General features: G+C 31.8%; 2 protein-coding genes across 5 annotated transcripts; both read right to left on the bottom strand.

Moving 5' to 3' along the window:
* Nucleotides 1–334: 334 nt before the first annotated feature.
* Nucleotides 335–9447, bottom strand: LOC134829996 (uncharacterized). Of its 2 annotated transcripts, XM_063843324.1 has the most exons (7): nt 9106–9447; nt 5832–6056; nt 5694–5756; nt 3332–4534; nt 2718–3004; nt 2560–2661; nt 335–2498 (listed from the first exon to the last, which is right to left on the bottom strand). In XM_063843324.1, the coding sequence occupies exons 2-7, from the start codon at nt 5923–5925 to the stop codon at nt 558–560; spliced, it is 3690 nt and encodes a 1229-aa protein (XP_063699394.1). In that variant the 5' UTR covers nt 5926–6056; nt 9106–9447; the 3' UTR covers nt 335–557. The 2 variants fall into 2 exon arrangements, with proteins under 2 accessions (XP_063699394.1, XP_063699393.1); XM_063843323.1 differs by having other exon boundaries at nt 5694–6056.
* A 2662-nt stretch (nt 9448–12109) lies between these two features.
* LOC134829431 (serine/threonine-protein phosphatase 1 regulatory subunit 10) lies at nt 12110–18835 on the bottom strand. Of its 3 annotated transcripts, none has more exons than XM_063842494.1 (4): nt 17883–18835; nt 16361–17748; nt 13153–14022; nt 12110–12405 (listed from the first exon to the last, which is right to left on the bottom strand). In XM_063842494.1, exons 1-4 carry the CDS (start codon nt 17993–17995, stop codon nt 12344–12346), a joined length of 2433 nt encoding a protein of 810 aa, XP_063698564.1. In that variant the 5' UTR covers nt 17996–18835; the 3' UTR covers nt 12110–12343. The 3 variants fall into 3 exon arrangements, with proteins under 3 accessions (XP_063698564.1, XP_063698563.1, XP_063698562.1); XM_063842493.1 differs by lacking the exon at nt 12110–12405 and having other exon boundaries at nt 12452–14022; nt 17883–17980; nt 18111–18835; XM_063842492.1 differs by lacking the exon at nt 12110–12405 and having other exon boundaries at nt 12452–14022; nt 17883–18250; nt 18608–18835.
* Between the last annotated feature and the right edge of the window lie 153 nt (nt 18836–18988).

Below are 18988 nucleotides of genomic sequence, written 5' to 3'. Positions count from 1 at the left end.
GTGATCAAAATTATTTTGATTACGTTTAAGTACATTTTCCTTAATTTTGAATTAAAAATTTAAATAACGTAAAAAAATTAAATAATTTTAAATTAATCATTCGTTTTTTAGTCTTTTTTCAAATTTTTTCAAAGAATATTCTAGAATTTTTTAGAAAATTTCAATTATTAAGAATCTTCATATTGAAAATAGTATTTTAAGATGTCAAAATCGATGAATTTTTTTTATTTAAATTCTTACCTTGAATTAATTTTAATTATCAAATCTAAATGCAAATACCATAAAAATAACAAAAGTTAAAAAAAAAATTAAATAATTTTTTTTTTCTTCCGCTTTTATCAAAATTCTAATGCGATAAACAGTTAAAGTATAAAACCTAGTCGCTTCATTAAAAAAATGACAAAAACTCAAAAAAAAAATGATCTTTTTGAACATTAATTTTTTCTGCCTCCCAAGTTTGGCAAATTTTGAAAAAAAAACCTTTGGGATTTCATTTAAATCGGCCTTAACTACACTATTTAAATATTTAGAAAATTTTAAAAAACGATAAAATTAGGCTACAATATTTCTTCATTGATATTTAGGTCAGAGCTCGTCTCCGTTCTACTGGTTATTGGATTCATTTGCAGATAGTACTCTGGATTGCTCGTTATCATCGGCGCAATGTGATAATTTCCCGAAATAATCGAGTTATATGGAATGTATGAGCCTGCCGACACAACTGTGGTGGGAATCAACGTGTCCGAACCACATTCCGACGTGGCAACAGAACTATAAGTAATAGTGCGAGGACGTCTCTGACTTCCGCTAGTCGACGCGGTGCCGTATCCCGTATCCGACCGATATGGATCTGACGAACTATCTCTCGCCGTTGCATCATTTTCATCGACACTCGCACTCAAGATTTTGGGAGAACGCGTAAGTTCATCCACAATGTCCGCAGCCGACGGTCGTCTTTCGGGATCGCGTTGCAAACACTTTTCAATCAACGCACGGAGATCATCCGAGATATTTGGCGGCAAATTGAGCGGTTTCGCATCGGTAATGTAGCGCTCGAGTTCGGTGTCGGGCACTTCGGCATATGGCAAGGCACCGAAAGTGGTGATTTCGAAAAGCAAGACGCCGAACGACCAAATGTCACTTTTGGCAGTGTAAATCCGGCTTTGCACCGATTCCGGTGACATGATACGCATCGGAAGCGACGGATACAAATTTGGGTCACGTGGGATGTAATTTGTTTGGTTGCTGATGTTGACAGCGAGACCAAAATCGCTGATTTTTGCGATTATTCGATCGTGGGCGGGACTTAGAAGCACATTTCGCGCTGCAAGATCGCGATGCACGACGTTGCATGTTTCGAGATAGCAAAGCGCACTGGCAACATCTTTCGCAAAACTTGTTAGACGACTTGGCGAGGTTTCGCAGTGAATATAATCGTCAAATAGGAGATATTTATATTTCTTCAGATATGCCTTCAAATTGTCCAATTTCAAGTACTCCAGCACGATATGAAGTCTTTCTTCAAAGTAAAATCCGAAAAATTTCACGATATTTTCGTGATTGATATTTTTCAAAATGTACATTTCGTAGAAGAATTCTCTGAAAAACCGGTTCGTCTCGTTTTTCAACTTTTTTACAGCTACTTTTTGTGTTTCGTTCTCAAATCGACATCTTCCAAGATAAACTTCAGCATAATGTCCTTTTCCGATCCTTTCCACGATTTCCACGTCAGACGGCGAGATTTCATACGATGCGAGATCAAATTCTTTCACTTTTTGTCTGAAATTCTCTTTCGCCTCCTCGATTTTTCGTTTGTAATTTTGTTTAAAGTACAAGAAGAAGATCAATGGCAGCAGGATAACCACACAACATGCAACAATGATAAAAATCACCGTCGACATATGTTTGCAAGGAACTCCAAAAGCACAATAAGTTTGATCTTGTGGAACAAAACCACCTTGCCATCGAAAATTCCCTACATTTCCAGATATTTTGCCAGTCACGTGGTCAAAAATTACACTTTTTTCGTATTTTCTATCCCAAAATTGAGAAATTTCGAAATTAATGTCCTTTTTCCGCATATTATTGAGTCCCGTTTGTCCGTAAAAGTTGACTTTAGTCCTCAAAACTTCAATTAGAACGGATGTCAAGTCCTCCATTTTCCGAATTGGTGCTAAAGCATGACGATAATTCTTTTCAATCTCTTGAAGAGCTAAGCCAATAGCTATCACGGCATCGTATACGTATCCACTGTATACCGAATACGCTTGAAACACAGAATTATTCGATTCTGGGCGTTTTATGAAGTCGCGTCGCCAGTCAGTAGCCGTTTTATTTGGATGTAACGTTAAAAATTTGTTTGGAGTTGTATCAAAAGTAGCAGGAAGAATGGAAAGAGTCCCTTGAAGTAATTTGGCCTTGTGATCAGAGATATCTCGAAGCTCCAGGAGGTTGATGGTGGTGATAAAAACGCAACTTTTGTCAAAAAATTCCAAGTACTAAAATAAAAATTGAAGGAAAATTAATTTTTTTGGTAAATTTTTAGAAAAAACAACTCACCTTAGTGTCATTTTTTACCAATTTTATGATTTTCATGAAATATTCCGGTTCGACATCGATGAAAATTATTTTGTAATCATTTTCTTGTATATTAGCAAGGATCTGAAGAGAAAAAAATATTAATCTTCTATCTTATTTTATTTTATTTTTTCACTTACTGCTCCAATATCCGTGTCGTTTGCGCTTTTGAACGAATTTTCAAGCAAACTGTACCCATGACGACTGAATTGCCGCTTCATTTCAGCCAAATATTTCGTGTGTGGCTCTCCAACTTCTGTAATTACGGCCATTTGATGCCACTTGAACTGTCGCATGAGCTCCAAAATGATCTTCACGTAGATTCTATTGTCTGCTCCAGTTTGAAAGTGTTGTGGGTATCTGTTGGGATCTAATCCAATGTCTGGTGTATACGTCACGAACGGTATTTTGTATAGTTTGGTGAAAACTAAAAAAAAAATAAATAAATAAGAAAAAATTAACATAAATATTTAAATTCTCAAAATTAATAAAAAAAAAAATTAAAATTAAAAAAAATTAAAATCTTGAATTTTTTGACCAAAGAAAAATATTAAAAAAAATGGTAATTTTTTACACTATTTTTTTTATTTTTCATTTTCTTTGATCTCAAAATCAAAAAATACGAAAATGAAATAAAAAAATGACAAAAATATTTTTATTTACTCTTTCTCCGAGTAGAAAAAATTGAAAAAATAATTGATTTTATAAAATTAAACAATTCCATAATTTAATAAAAAAAAAAATACAAAATTACCTGCAAGATTCTGAATTTCCGATGTTCTAGTTGGCCCAACGATGATGGGATATTTATCATCCACAAACCTTCGTGCTAGCATTATTGTGTCATCATTCGTGAAACTAACGGAAGAAAGAGGCTCCAAATAGCATTTTTGTAGAAACTTTTCGGTGTCATTTTTCGCAAGTTCCGCTGCAACGACAATTGAATCATTTTTGTGGCCATCACGCGTCATCAGCTCAAATTTTATTTTGAAATTAACTGATTCTGTTGGACTTGGATGAAAATCTACATGATCGGTCATCCAATCGCACGCAAATTCATGAATAGACTTATTTTGTGCCTCAAATGCCGTAATCAGGTCCAAATATTCCGTTTCCGTAAATTTGAATTTATTTTGGAGATAAAACATCAGATCATGATTTTGTGCCACCGTTTTTGGAACAAATTTGTTCATAGAAATTTCGGTGAAAACGCAATCGAGATTAACTTTTGAAGGAGATTTGGTCCAATTGTTGCATGGAGGCATCCGTACGGGAGTTCCAACGGAATCTAGAACTACTTTTGTGATATCTGATGGATCCCAATGCAGCACGAAGAACTCGTTGTTGGGGTCAGTGAGTAGTTCCTTCAATATTCTTTTGAAATTCGCTCCTAACCAAAAAACTTTCGCTCTTATTTGATAAAATTTAATATATTTGATGATGAATTTCGTCTCATTTATGTGTTGGGCAATGATTATCGAGCAGTTTTTCTCACAATTTTCCGTATTGTTGTTAATTTGGTTAATTTTTAGTATTTTTGTGAGGTTTTCGTTCATTTCATGATTATTGGATTGCAAGACATCCCATTGGAACTCCCTGTCAGGCGGGTTATTTTGCGATACAAAATACAAAACATAACGTCCCATTTTCGTTAGGGGTCCTAAATTATAAATCCCATAATATTGTCTTTGATAATCTGAAGGATATTTCAAACTCAAGCCCACAAAGAGTCTGTACGTTCTTTTCTGTTCTTTGTTAAAAACCTCTTCGAATTCCATGTGTTCGAGAGCGCTTTTGTCGTTGCTCGATGGCGGTATAATGTCCAGTTTGATGTTTTGGTGACCCATCAAGTTGCATGCTAGAGCAAAGATGTGGGCAATTATTTTATCTTGAACATTTTCAGACACTTTGATGATCAGCGGATCGTCAGTTGGCGTAAAGGGAACCACAAAAATGTCTGTAAATAAAAAAAAAATTATTAAAACTTTCATTTAAGTTATTTGATTAACCTTATCATGTGAGCAAATCGAAGATACATATTTTTTTGAAAGCGATTTGAATAAAAAGTATTGTATTTTTTAGAAAAATATTTGAATTTTGGCAAAAAAATAAGTAAATATGTGCAAAAAATAGACCGGATGCTAAAGTCTGAGTAAACTAAAAATTTTATTTGATGGATATAATCGTAACAAAATTTGTTGCAGATTCATTAAAACATATTTTTTAATTTATGACTTAAACTTAAAGTAATTTTTAAAAAACCAATATTTGATTCAATTCTTAGTAAAAAAGAACTTTTTTTTAAATAAGACCTAATTAATATTTTTTTATAACAATTTTTTTGTAAACTTTCCATGTTTTGCACGATTTTTATTTAAAAAAAATTAAGAATTTTTCAATTAAAAAACTGATTTTAACCGAAATTATGATATTTTCGTCAATGTTTTTTTTTATTTAATTCAAATTTTGAATATCATTTTTAAAAATTTCTTAATACTTAAGCCTTGTAGAATTCTGTTTAAAAAAAATCTTCACTGTTAATTTACTTTTAATTTTCCCTGCATATTTTATATTCAATTAGGAAAACGACTAAATTTGATAAATTATCTCATATTGATAAGAGGCGAAGAAAAACAATTAAATAAATAATTTACTCTTTTATTTCACAGATTTATAATGATTTCTTCATAATGATATTTTTTTTTATCTCGAAATAAAGGATATAACATCGCTACTGCGCAAAATGTATCGAATCTCTTATAAACGTTTAACAAAATTAAATGTAAAAAAATAGATAATAAAAAAGTGACCAAACGAGTCAAAAATAAAATAGGTGCAATATAAATATTTCAATACTAACAAAAAAATTTACGTCATATATTTAAATAAATTTTATAAAAAATAAATTTAGCATCATTAACAGCATTCTATTATTTTTAATTATCGTTTAATTATATTGTTTTTAATTAATTTTTTTTTATTTTTTAATTTTAATATCTAAATAGTAGAAGTCGATAAATTTTAGTTTCAAGTAAGTAATTTTGAGTTACATAATTCTCTTTAAATAAGCTACATTAAAGTGGTTCAATAAAATGTAATGCGTTAAAAGTACTCACCTTTCCCATTTAACAATTTACTACATTTTTGCAGCTCGGGCGATAATTTATATTTATCAGTCACTGTTTGATCGTTTTGTAAATTTTTATTTTTTAGTCTATTAAAATTATTTGTAATTATTGTATTGTTAGTATTACCATGGCTGGCAAGGATGACGTCGATTAAAACAATCAGTAGACAAAACAAGGTTGGAATACTATTCCGAGTTAAATTCGTCTTCAGTCTCAACATTTTTCTTTTTTTACGTATACTGATGATTTTTGTTTTTGGCGTTTTACCGATTTTTTTAGATTAATTTAAATGCATTTTTACTTCCTCTTGCTTTCTCTCTTTCACACGTTGCGTATTTTTTTTTAAACTGCCTGCAAATAAATAAAAATATCGATGATTAAAAATGCACTGATAAAAATATCATAGAAAGAATTTAATCTGTGATGCATTTGCGACTTTGTATATTTCACAACTAATTATTTTGATTCAATAAATATTTTTTCTTGTGTGCCATCAAAATAGTTTATATTGTTATTGACAATTTAATTTTTTGCTCTTATGAAATTGTTAAGTAATTTTCGAATTTATATCATTGCAAAAAAATGTCTAGTTTTTTTGTTTGGGTTATTCACCTCGTTCTCTTTAAATAAGTTTTATTTGAACAGATTGTCTTTCTTGATGTCGTCAGAAAACTCAAAATACGATGCAAAATACGTCTTTTTCGTAGCTCAACATGATCACAACTATGATGAAATCACAAAGTCACCTCTAACACTGAAGGATTTCTTTCTCACAAAACAAACTGTAAGACTGTATTTTCCCAGTGTGATGTAAACAAGTATAAAAATAATCATGTCGATGCAATAAAGACGGTAAATTTATTGTCCGGTTGCATGTAATGTGTGCATTAGATTTGCATTATGTGCGTGTAATCGCGGTTCCGAAGATTTTGTCATCTGTGGTTAAAATAAATTTCAAATATTTGTAGTAAGTATATGTTCCATATTTTTATTTTATTTTTATGGCATGGATTATAAAATTTTTGACAATTTATAATGATTTTTAAATTTTTAAGTTGAAAGGTTTTAGGTAAAACCTTTTTTTTAATTTTTTTTCTGGCAATTTTAGATTTTTTTTTATTATTTTAATTATTTTATCATTTATTTTTTTTTTCAATTTGAAAATAATTTTTCATAATATATTAATTTATAATTTTTTAAAAATTAAAATTTTAAAATTTATTTTTTAAAATAAGTGTTAAAACTCATTTTTTTATTTCTAAAAATTTTTTAAATCTTAAACATGTAGGTATAAATTTTAAAAAAATATACGAAAATAAATAAATTGTTTAAATTCATTTATTTTATTTTTTTGTTTTCTGACCTTATTGCAGTTCGCATTAAATTTGGACTCTAAGTTTAAAAAATCATGGAAAATTTAGAAAACTCGTCCAACCCGGAAATACCGGAAACATTCAAAAAGCGGTCAAGTAATATCCGATGTGAGGCATTCATCCGTTCAGTGATTGCAGCGTTGATGATTTCCTCTTTTGATATGAAAATTCTCATCATAGAGCTTAATTTGAAAGATAGACAGTAAAATCGAACGTTATCAGGCGCAAACCAATAAATTTGTTATATAATCAAAATTTTCTTCATTGGGGAATCCCATCTACGTTGCAAATTTGTTTTTGATGCAATTTAATCAAGAAAGTGATAACAATGTAAAAAAAGTTACATGTAAAAAAATTAACCTGAACCTTAAAAAATGGAAGCTATTCCTAAGAATTGTTCGTTGGACTTTTTATATAAAAGGATTATCTAATATCTCAAGCACATCCGTTTTTCATGAAAATAATGTAAGTTGTTTGTAAGCTGTGGTTGTTTATTTACGCAAGTTGACCAACGAATGCAATTCCTGGGAATTATAGACGTCTTCGTATTTATTTGTTTTGATGCTTCACGCCCCGAGTGAGTGATTCTTGTTTGAAGAAAACATTTTAGTTTCAGTTTAAATTTCATGACGAGTTCCGATAAACAACGAAAAACGTCAAAGATGCAAAAACTCCTTTCTCTTCTTTAAAGCTATTATTTTAATGAATTAAACCTCGGAACACCGTTAAACGTAAAAGTGAAACATGAAGTAATAAAAATTGTTTTTTTTTTCGATGAAAATAAAAATAATTATTTTTAATATTAACGCATAAGAGCCGATACAAATACAAAGCCGAAAATTTTATAGCGAAACAACTTTCTTTGTAGTGTACGCGAAAAAATAGAATGTCAACAGGAACAATTAATTTAAAAACAGATTCACACATTTAGTTGGCAAAAATGCCCTGAATCTAAAATTTATAAAAAATAAAATAATAATTTTTGTTAAACGACTGAAATTTTGTTATTAGGTGTAATTTACGATGAACAAATTTATATTTTTTTAGTCTTAAGAGAATTTAAATTTTTTAGCGAAGAAAAATTAAAATCCGCTGTTTCGAGTTTTTGTTTTAAAATTTTTTCAGAACATATTATTTACGAATGTATTAAATTTATAAACTTTTTAAGTCAAAAAATGCCGATTTCCTTATTTTTCTTTTTCAATAGGATTAATTAAAATGCATTTCTGACTACAAAGTGTTTGGTTAATTTGTAATAATAGTCATTTAAATATATAAAAATACAATCAAGGTTAAAAATTGCCATTAATGATAGTAAAATTATTACTGACAAGGCAGTGAAATTATTAGAATATCATTGAACAAATTATTTCAAAATGTCTTTCGAAAAGTGAGATGGAAGCGCTTACCGCCATTGAAGAGTAAAATAAAAAAATACTATTCTTATTATTTTAGTTTATTTAATTTTTTTGTAAACTTTTTTTCCTTGCCCTTGAAAAATACAAAAATATTAAAGCTACAAAAATATATACCCAAAACGTTGACGTTTTTCAGGATTTCTTATATTTATTTTCTTTGATTTTTTAAGTGATGAAAAATTTTTTCATTTTTTAATTTTTCTTTTTACCAAATTTCTATTGATTTTGATTTAATTTTTTTAAATATAAATTTAAAAAAAAATATTTTTACTTTTATGATTTGCAAGCTACATAAGATTTAAAATCAAGGTACATATATTTATTTGAATAAACAATTTGTTTCAGTTCAGGATTTGTTCAGGGATGAGAATGCAGGAAAAATAACGGCGGGCAATCCGTTAAAAAAATTTCATCATTGATAATTTTACAAAGAAAAAAACATGACACTCTGATTACAATTAACCTGCAACTAAAATAATAATAAAACATCGTAATTATTTAATTCACGGCCCGTTAAGTAAGTCACTTGCACTTTGCATGATGCACTAACTATTTAATTTCTTAACGAACTGAATCATTCTCGAAATTTGCTCACAACAATCAACCCACCTGATGATCTGCGTCGTTCTCGTCTGTCAATGTTTCTGGTTTTTTTTATTTATTTAATTTATTTGCGTTTTTACGTCGATAAAATATTTCAAAATTTTATCGGCAACATTTTATTTCATTTTCACTCAGAACCTTAGGCAATGCAATTTTTCTTGATCCATTTACTCAGAATTTTGACGTCATGAATTAAATGAATTTGTTTTTATCGTATTACTTTTCAATTTAAAAACTATTATTTTTTTATTACATTTTATTGCATTTTTCTAGCTTTTCATTGATATTTTTTCAATAAATGACATTTTTATTTCCTCTTTTACTATGAATGAATCGCCATTATCAGCATCCTTTGTAAGTCATAATTTCTAAGCACTTGATTATTTTTTACTGTCTTTTACAATTATTTTTTTCACAGAAAATTGCAGCACAAAAATTGTCATGTAAAAATGTTAAAAAATAAAATTTGTAATTTAAGTGCAAAATTATGACATAATAACTGAAAAATTCTCAGCTGTTACACGATCAATTGCTTATTTATGAAAATCTTTGTAAATTATGTCAATTGAACCTCGTCTGCCACAAAACCACTAGGAATAAGTTGAACTTGACTCTATTTTATTCATTTTATTTATTGTGTGGATTTCTATGCATTTTTAATTGATTTGTAATTTCAATTATTCCACATGTCACTAGTATATTAAATAATTTAGTCCGTTAATTCCCTCCACAAACTCTTCCGTTTAATTAAATAGTAATTTGTAAACAAATAAATTTATTTTTAAATTATTTTTTTTTTAAATCCTGGTTCATCAAATTTTTTTTTATAAAAAAATGAATTTTGTTTATTTTTATAATTATTATTTTTTGACGTGTTCTTTATTGTTTTTACCGCGCAATATGTATATTTTTTAAATTTTTCGCACTCTTACTAATGCGTCTTATTAGTTCAATGTCTAGGTTATGACTGACAGTCTGCTCGCGATCAACTCTCTGAGTATACTTTTTTTTTAATTCACATGCACAACTATCAAATTAATACCATTCCAATTTGATTCGTGCGAATATGATTCAATCGTAGAGAGTATAGATGCCGGCTGACTACTAGTTTGTTATGTATGCTTTCGATTTATGTTCCTGTCGTCATTATCAGTCGTGAATGTGTTTGTTTACGAGTCAATCTAGTTCGTTGTCGTATGAAAGGTGTAATGTTTGTTCTGTTTGTTATTGGATTTTATTGCATTTAGGAAGCGTTGATCATAGACGTCAAATATGGCGTGCACTTCTAAGATGAACAAAGAATGATTTTGAAAAATGTTTAGGACGAATGGAAACGGATGGTTATTTGAAATCTAATATGAAATAAAAATATCATTAATTGGATTAAAATTTATTTGGAATGAAAAATTTTAAATAAAAAAATCCATTTATTATTAAATTAAATTTTAATACTTACTGATTTTTTTTTGATTTGATACGTTCTGAAAATTGATTCAAATTTTTTTTTTTAGATAAGTGCATAAAAAAAAATTTGATGAAAAAAATAAAAAAAAAAATTAATAATTTTAAAACAATTTTTTTTACTACGTTTTAAATATGAATTAAACTTTTTTAATTAAAAAATTGGCAACTTTTTTTTTTTTTTTAGTTCAATTCAAACAAAACATTTGATTTCGAAAGTGAAAAAAAAAATTGCGCAAAAAATTTAAAAAAATCTATTTCAAAAACTCAAATTCACCAAATATTGCGTTTTTAATACTTAAATATTTTCATCAAAGTTTTAATTTTTTACTCATGAATTATTATCTTTAAAAATTTTTCCATATTTTATTTTTTTTTTCAATATAATTTTTTTACTTTTTTACACAACATGCAATGTGTTATTTTATTTTCATTTATTTTTTGATTTATTTTTCGTTCATATTTTAGTCAAAATAAGAAAAAAGTTAAAACTCACAGAAATATGAACAAATTTTGATGAAATAATAGCTTAAGTTGGTTGCTTAATTCATCTGCTAATCATTTTTATTCAAAAAACTTACAAAAAACATCGAAAAAGAAATTTCCAACAAAAATTTACAAAATTTTAAAATTTTTCATGGTGTCTCGCAAAATGTCTCGCAAAGAATATTTTTGTCGCGAACATAAACAATTTTTTGCAGTGTGGTTGTTTACGAGTCAATCTAGTTCGTTGTCGTATGAAAGGTGTAATGTTTGTTCTGTTTGTTATTGGATTTTATTGCATTTGTGATTCACATTTTCATCGACTCCAGGACAACTGTACATTTTATTTTGAACAAATTATTTTTTTAAGTGACGATTTTAGACTATGCTTAAAAATAGATCATTGAGCAAAAACAAGATTAACAAAAAAGATAAAAATAAATATATGGAATAATTTAAATTAGACAAATAAATAACTAACTTTTTTTTGTACTTTTATACATAGCTCTACTAAAAAGGGTTATTTATTTCTTTGTTTTTATTGCTTCAAATTTTAAATTTATAATTATAAAAAAAAATAAGTAGTGGAAAATTTATAGGATATTTTTAAATTTTTATTCTTTTTAGAAAATAAATAATAAATTGAAAACAAATTTTTGAAATAAATTATCTTTATGGCGTTGTTCCCACATAACCAAAAATTATTAAATTAGAAAAAAATATTTTGAATTGATTTAATAATTTTTTAATAATAAATTATGCATTTTTGAAATATTCGGAAATAATTTACTTATAATTAATTTATAATAATTTGAAATAATTTACTAAAATGCATTTCCGCGTTTAATAAAATTATGCATTTACATGAAAACCTGTATGATCATTTGTAGCGCCATCTCTTGATCTGTTTATGTATCACAACAAATTTTGAAATATTCGAAATTAGTTTTGTCGATTTTTTTAATTTTTATTTTTTAAAGTTTTAAAATTTTCTTTTTGTTGAAATTTTAAAGTTTAATAAAAAACAATTATATTTTTTTGTATTATTTTTTTTATTAATGCTTCCATTGTTTAAAGTCTAAGTGGTAAATACAATGTTCAAACCCTTGCAATAATATTCTACTTCTACAACTAATTGTACAGTTCTTACATTTAAATAATTATTATTATTTTTAATAATTTACAAAGGTGACTTATTGATTATTATCTTTGATTTTCAACTCAACTTAACAAAAATATTGCTTAAAAAATATTTTTGTTTAAAAACTTTTCACTTCAATATAAAAATTAGCATTTAGACTCAAATTTTTCTCTCCGCGCGTCTCATTCGACGATATCTCTCTACGAATCCCAATGCATAACCTAGAAATGTGAATTATGGATAAAATTATGTTTTTTTCATAAAAATAAATGTACAATCAAATTTATTTCATTTTTGCGTGTCTAAAACTAAAATAACAGACATTTTGTACACAACAGGTAATAAAAACGACTTAATAAAAAATCTAAATATTTAACGAATCGACTAGTCGTCTTCCTATCTGGTAGGATGCGAATAAATGCATCTATCTCCTTGCCGACAGTTCCCGTATTTGACGAATTGCCTACAGACACCGGGTCTAGTTGCGCGATCCCGATCATCGCGCCTAGCATCGCCACGTCCCCGATCACGATCCCAATTGCCGCCGCGACGATCGCGGTCATTCCAATTGTCGCGTCCCCGATTATTGCGATCCGCGTTTCCGCGCACCCAATTGTTGCGATCGGGGGCAATGGGGGGCGGGCGATTCGCGGTCGGGGGAAAGTTTACGGGAGGAGGGCCTACAAAGTTATTCGCGATTCCCGGCGGAATAATGCCTGGCGGCAAAAATTGACTTCCGGGCAGATTGAAGGCAGCCAGGGGATTAATGGCATGCGGATCTACGAAGGGTGGCGGTTGACCGAGAGCTCCCAACAACGCTGGCGGCGCAGTTGCCCATGGTCCCGTAACGGGTGGCGGTTGTTGAATGTTTGGTGCCGCAAATGGTGCTGCGCCGCCAAATTGATTGTTAAAACTCGCAAACGAATTGAGATTAGCAGTGTTATTATTGTTAGAAGTAGGTGTCTCGCCTTTTGCTTCGGGCCATGGCATGTGCGAAAAGTCCGTAACTCCTTCGAGATTTCCAGTGAGATCGTCAATCGGGATGACTTTTGGCTCCGTATACGTGTGCATTTCGTTATCTGGCTCCGTTGGGCTGTTTGGTTGTAACGCGCGATTCCACAATGCCGGCAAAACGCTCCGTTCGCGCTCCGCTTGGGTGCGTCGTTCGGTACTTTTTTCGCCATTCGGGTGTTTTGGCACGTCATCCACCTCAATTAACTGTCCCCATGTCGTTTTCGCCTCCATAAAGTCCTCCTTTGGCAGATTGCGAGCCATCAAAATCTTTTCGCGCTCACACATCATGTCCGCCTGCCGACATTCCGCAAATTGGCGATTGACGTTGCACCGTTCCTCGACATCCAGCTCGAAGTAACGCACTTCCACGAGATCTTCTTGTGCGCGCCACTGAATGGAGCGCTTTTTCCTGTTCGGATTGAAGACTTTGAGGATGCCCGGGGGACCATCGGGACCAGTTCCGATGCCCGGAGGTCTCTTTTCCACAACTTCCGTTTCTTCCTTCTTCGTTTCCGCGTCATTTTCGGCGTCTTCCAACGACGTGCTGCTTCGCAACTTTTTCGTCTTGTTTTCGCCATCTTTTTCGTTCTCCTTCTCCGGCGAGTTGTCCTTGTCCTTGGCTTTGGATTTGTCGTCACCTTCTTCCGTGAGCGTGTCTTGGTAGAATTTCATTGGGATTCCGGGCGTTGTGGGACTTGCAGGTGTTTTTGTTGCTTCCGATCCGCTGAGACGACGTTTCCGCTTCTTCGCATCGATCGCTCGCTTGCGACTTGTGGACTCCATGTTTAAGGCATCGCTGAATAAATCAGTTTCGACGAGAGTGTCTGCAAAAAAAAATAAAACAATTAAAATTTTACGAAAAAAAAATTAAAAATTCATGACGTTGTCCTCGGTTTGTACTCATTAATGACGATTTTGGCAACAAAACTGAAAATAAAACCAAAAAAAATCATAAAACGCATTGACACTTGTTGCGACTTTTCACAATTTTATCTTTCTCAATGACGTCAATATCATTAAAAATGAATCGAAAAGTCATTCATTGAGTAAAAATTTGCATTCTAGCACAACGCACGTTATTCTAGCAACGTGAAATAGGAATTGTACTGAATGAAAATCACGTATGAAGGTGTTTTAATGTGTAACAACGCATTATTGCAATGAAAAAAGTTGAATAACGATAAGCTGGACATTACAAAAAAGGAAAAAAGTCATTAAAAAGAGAGTTTAATGCCCCTTTTTTAACTAGAAATTTTGCAGAATCGACATTTTTTGTACAAAAGCTCGTTAAAAAGAATGCAAAAGGCAGTTAAGAAACTTTCGTGCAACATTTTTTCAACCATTCAAGGCAAAATTTTACATTCAAACACTCACAAAACATAAATAAAAGTCGAATAAATCATTCACACTTCAATGAGATAGCATTGCGCTCATTTTTAACTGAAAGAAACTTAAATTTGTGATTTTTTTTGAAAGAATTGACGAGCAGGTAAGGGATAAAAATTCATGCGAAGGACAAAGAAAATTTTTTTAATTGTAAAAATTGTTACAAGAATCCCTTAAAATGCTTCGAAACAACGAAATTTTGTCATTTAACACAAAAATCGGATGAAAAAGACCGAAAACTGTCCCTAAAACCCAAAACTTTTCATTTTTGGTAAGAAACTTCAAGCTCCTAAACAATTAAAAAAAACTAAAAATACGTAAATTTTACATTAAAAAGTATTTTTAGTTGTTTCTAAGCCCCTTTTGTGGTAATTCTTTACATAAAATGGTGATTTAATTAATGAACAAACATCGAAAAACCGCATAAAGTGGTTCGACAACCAATATCGCAATAAAAAAATCTTTGGACTCGTATCGCAACTACATAAAATTAACTATAACTTCATATTCCACAAAAAATTTCAAAAGATTTCAAAATTCTCTGTCGAAAATATTTTATTATTTGATAAAAACGCTGACAACTACGGCAGCTGATAAAACAAAAATTCTCAAAAATATTTACTTTAACAGCACTTTTGGGTAAATATCGCTTTAAAAATACGAAAAATACACAAAATTATCAAAAACAAGGCTCTTTGATGAAAATTTGGATTAAAATTTCAGATCACGTTCGTCGGAAATTAACTTCGATCATTTTCTGGGTCAAAAATTTTTTGGCACGATAACTGTGTGACTAACGGCTAACGACAACATTACACTAGTACGCGTCAGAATGCGATTTAGAAAGTAAAATGCTTTTAATTTCATTCAATAACCTAATGGACGGTGCATCGAGAATGATCGTTTTGTCTTGAAATGAACCAAATTCTGCAAAATTCTTGATTTTTATGCTTTTCAAGGAATTTTAGTAAAGAATTTTGTATTTTTTTGAAGACAAATCGTCCTTCTCTAGCCGTTCTAGACCACAAAAACGATAAAATCAACTTCAAAATAGACAGAAATGGATCCTAAAATACCATCGATGGACATCTTGTCGAGTTGGATGGAATGGATATCGATATTGAGTGAAGCCACCACCAACACAAACGTCTTTCTTGCAATCATTTACACTTAAATTACTTCTGGCATACCGATTTTTCATGATTTCATTCACACACCGACCACTGACAGGAGGCTTGATATCCAATGGAAACGCAAAATCTGCCCTTTGAACACTTTTAATCCATCGTTGTGACTGCGTCTTGTGAAATTGTACTTGAATGTGGAATTTTTGAACAGCCGTTTTTTTTTTGGATTTATTAAATCTCTGTACTTGGTCAGTTTTATTCCTTTTTCTTTCTTGCTTTTGACATTTTTTTGGTTTTAATATTTTTTTTTATCACAGATTGCAGCTTACAGCTACTTTTTTCATTAATTTTATATATTAATTTTACCAAAATTTTTATTTTTTGGTTTTTTTTTTCATTTTTTTTCAATAAAAAATTGTAAAATTCCTGAAAAAGAAGCTAAATTGTTAGAAGAGGAAAAAAGTTTCGTGTAAAAGGAGTAGGTGAGGTGTGTAAAAGTTAAATGCAAAAAATATATTAAACCATTGCGGTTCCTTACGATTATGCCAAACATCAAAATGAGTACAAATCCGGACAATCGTCGTGTCTGCTGCTACAAAAGAAAGCAGAAGGATTTTCGTTAATAGAGTTTTTGTCGTTTGAAACTTACGTGATTTTGCTTTTTTCAGGCCATTGATGCGCGTTTCCTCGATTTTGGGTTTCTTCTCGGCGGGCGGCGACAATGCTGGGTCCGTTGTGGCAGTCTTGCTGATCGTTGTTTTGGGTGGTGATACGCGTTTGATGCCCGATGTCAACACCGGCGGCGGCAGCAACGTTGGCGTCGTTGGTGTCGATGGTTTCTTCAGCACTTTGCGTGATGGCGGCGGGGGCGCTTCTTCCTCGAGACCGTGCGAACGGAATTTGGAGTTGAGCGTTTTGACGGTTTTGGAGCGTTTTTCGGGGTCACGTTCTTCGATGGAGAATGTGGGCTTGACTTTGGGTGCGGCGGGTGCTGCAGCGGCAGAAACGGGTTTTGGTTTGTCAGTAGAAGAAGAAGAAGACGACTTTTTGGGAATTTTTCCGAGTTTTGTTAGTTTTTCGGGCTCTAATTCCGCGAGAGTTTTCGCAACTTTGTCAGCTTCGGACATTTCGGGTTCCTTGTCCTTCTTTTTCTCGGAACGACTAGAGGAGCTCTTGGATGAAGAGGATTTGGACGAAGATTTGTGATGACTACTGCTCGATTTGTGGCGGTCTTTGTCGCGACTACTGCTACTACTGCTGCTGGATTTGTGTTTCGATGACGACGATGAAGAGGAACTTTTGTGCGACGAGGACGATGAATGGTGAGATTTACTGCTCGACGATTTACTTGACGACTTTTTCTTGTCTTTCTTCTCGTCCTTCTTTTCTAGCGTTTCGTCAGTCTTGGTTTCGTCACTCACTTTTTCCTCCGATTCCGTGACATTTGTTTCAGAGCTTTCTGTACTTTCGACAGCTGTCACTTCTGCGCCTGCACTGGAGTCCGTTTCGTCCTTTGGTTCGTCATTTTTCTTAATAATCACATTTTTGCCGTCTTTCACGGACAATTTCAGGACAATTTTCTCCTGAACTGGCGCCACAGTGGTTTCTTCCTTGCCATTTTGGTTTATTTCTGTGGCGTCTTGCGATCCATCTTCAATTTCGGATGCAACGTCAGACGCCGATGTATTGCCGCTTGGTGCATTTTCGCCACGAACGATTCGGAGCCATTGTTGAACGAGACGTTCTGCCAAAACTTTTACCTCTGCGGGATGTTCGTCTTTTGTCAACTGCTTGACAAGCTTTGGCGCCGTATTGCTCTTTAGTCGTTCAACGTCAACCGGGCAAAGTAGCAGTAATTCCAGGATTTCGTGCACTAAAGGCCAGTTGGCAGTGCCCATGGCATCCGTAAGCCAGAGATGAACGAGCGTCCATCCGCCGGCTTGCATAAATTGACAAAGTAGATCTGTGTCGGAACATTTTAAGATTTCAATGTAAATGCATTTCGAGACGAGTTTCTTGGAAAATTTCGTCATCAAGCTGAAAAAAAAACAAGAAAACACAAGAATTAGTTAAAAATAAAAATTTTGCATCCATTTTGAAATGAAAAAATGACGTTTGCACAAAGCCACATGATGAGATATGAACGAAAAAATAATTTCAAGGACACTTACTTTGCTAATCTTTTGACTTCGGTACTGGATTTGATCCCTCCAGTCGGCGACAACAAGACTTTCAGGCATTCCAGGAGTTTTAATGGATCTATTCGAGGCTGTTGAGTAGACATAATGCAGAAAAATTTTAATTAAAATTATTTTTTTATCAGTTTAGCTTCATTCCAGGTCTGGTTCGCGTGAGAAAACGACGTGGACTGAACAAAATGCTGGAAAAAAAAAACTTACCATGATTGTGAAGTGTGTGAGGCGTACAAATTTGTGTTACGGTACTTCTGAAATCGACCGCAATGGTGCGCCACAAGTATGACGATGAAAAAAATTGATTATCGATTATGACGTCACGTGAGTCTCGTCTTTTTATTTTCCTGCAAATGGGAAAATATATTTTTTAAAAAAATGTCACTGTTTCAGTTTTGATTGATTTGCAAGAAATATAATATGATTCACTGTTTGATTGCGCACTCAATGAACGAAATTACGTCATGCACAGTTTGGAGCAACAAAAAAATATCAAATTAAGACTCTAATCACAACTAATCGCACTTTTGTCGCTTGTTTTGCGTTGTTTTCATGTAATTTATCAAAAATATTGACCGTAGATCATCGGTGCTTGCGTTATTTTAACCAATTTAACCATGAGAAAAAATTTAAAACGTGGAAATTTTGGCAGCCATCTTGCATTTTGCCAGAGAAAATAAAATGTGTAATTATCTGAAATTTACCATTTGCAAGCAATTTTCGCTGCGCAGTACAAGTTTAATAGTTTATTCTCAAAGTAAATCAATTGAGGGACGATAATTGTTTATTTTTATTATTCAAATGTCTCTTTTGTCGTGTAAAATTGCGAATTACGCAGTTCTTTTTATCTTTTCAATAATGGTGTGTGGTAAAAAAAAATATTTCACAAAATGATGAGAGAAGTTGAAAAATGCGTCTGTTCTCCGTGATGACTGCTGCTCGACTGAACAATCGAAATCGATGAACGTTGGCATGAAGGTCGCGTGAGGCGTACTAAAATGATGAGATAGCTGTTAAATGTAGATAAACGTTTGAAAGTTTTGGCGATGCCAAGTCCGTTAGAGATAATTAGTCGATAGGGAAAT

The sequence above is a fragment of the Culicoides brevitarsis genome, chromosome 2 (genome assembly GCF_036172545.1).
Source record: "Culicoides brevitarsis isolate CSIRO-B50_1 chromosome 2, AGI_CSIRO_Cbre_v1, whole genome shotgun sequence".
NCBI classification, from domain to species: domain Eukaryota; kingdom Metazoa; phylum Arthropoda; class Insecta; order Diptera; family Ceratopogonidae; genus Culicoides; species Culicoides brevitarsis.
This window is presented reverse-complemented; position numbering and strand designations above follow the sequence as displayed.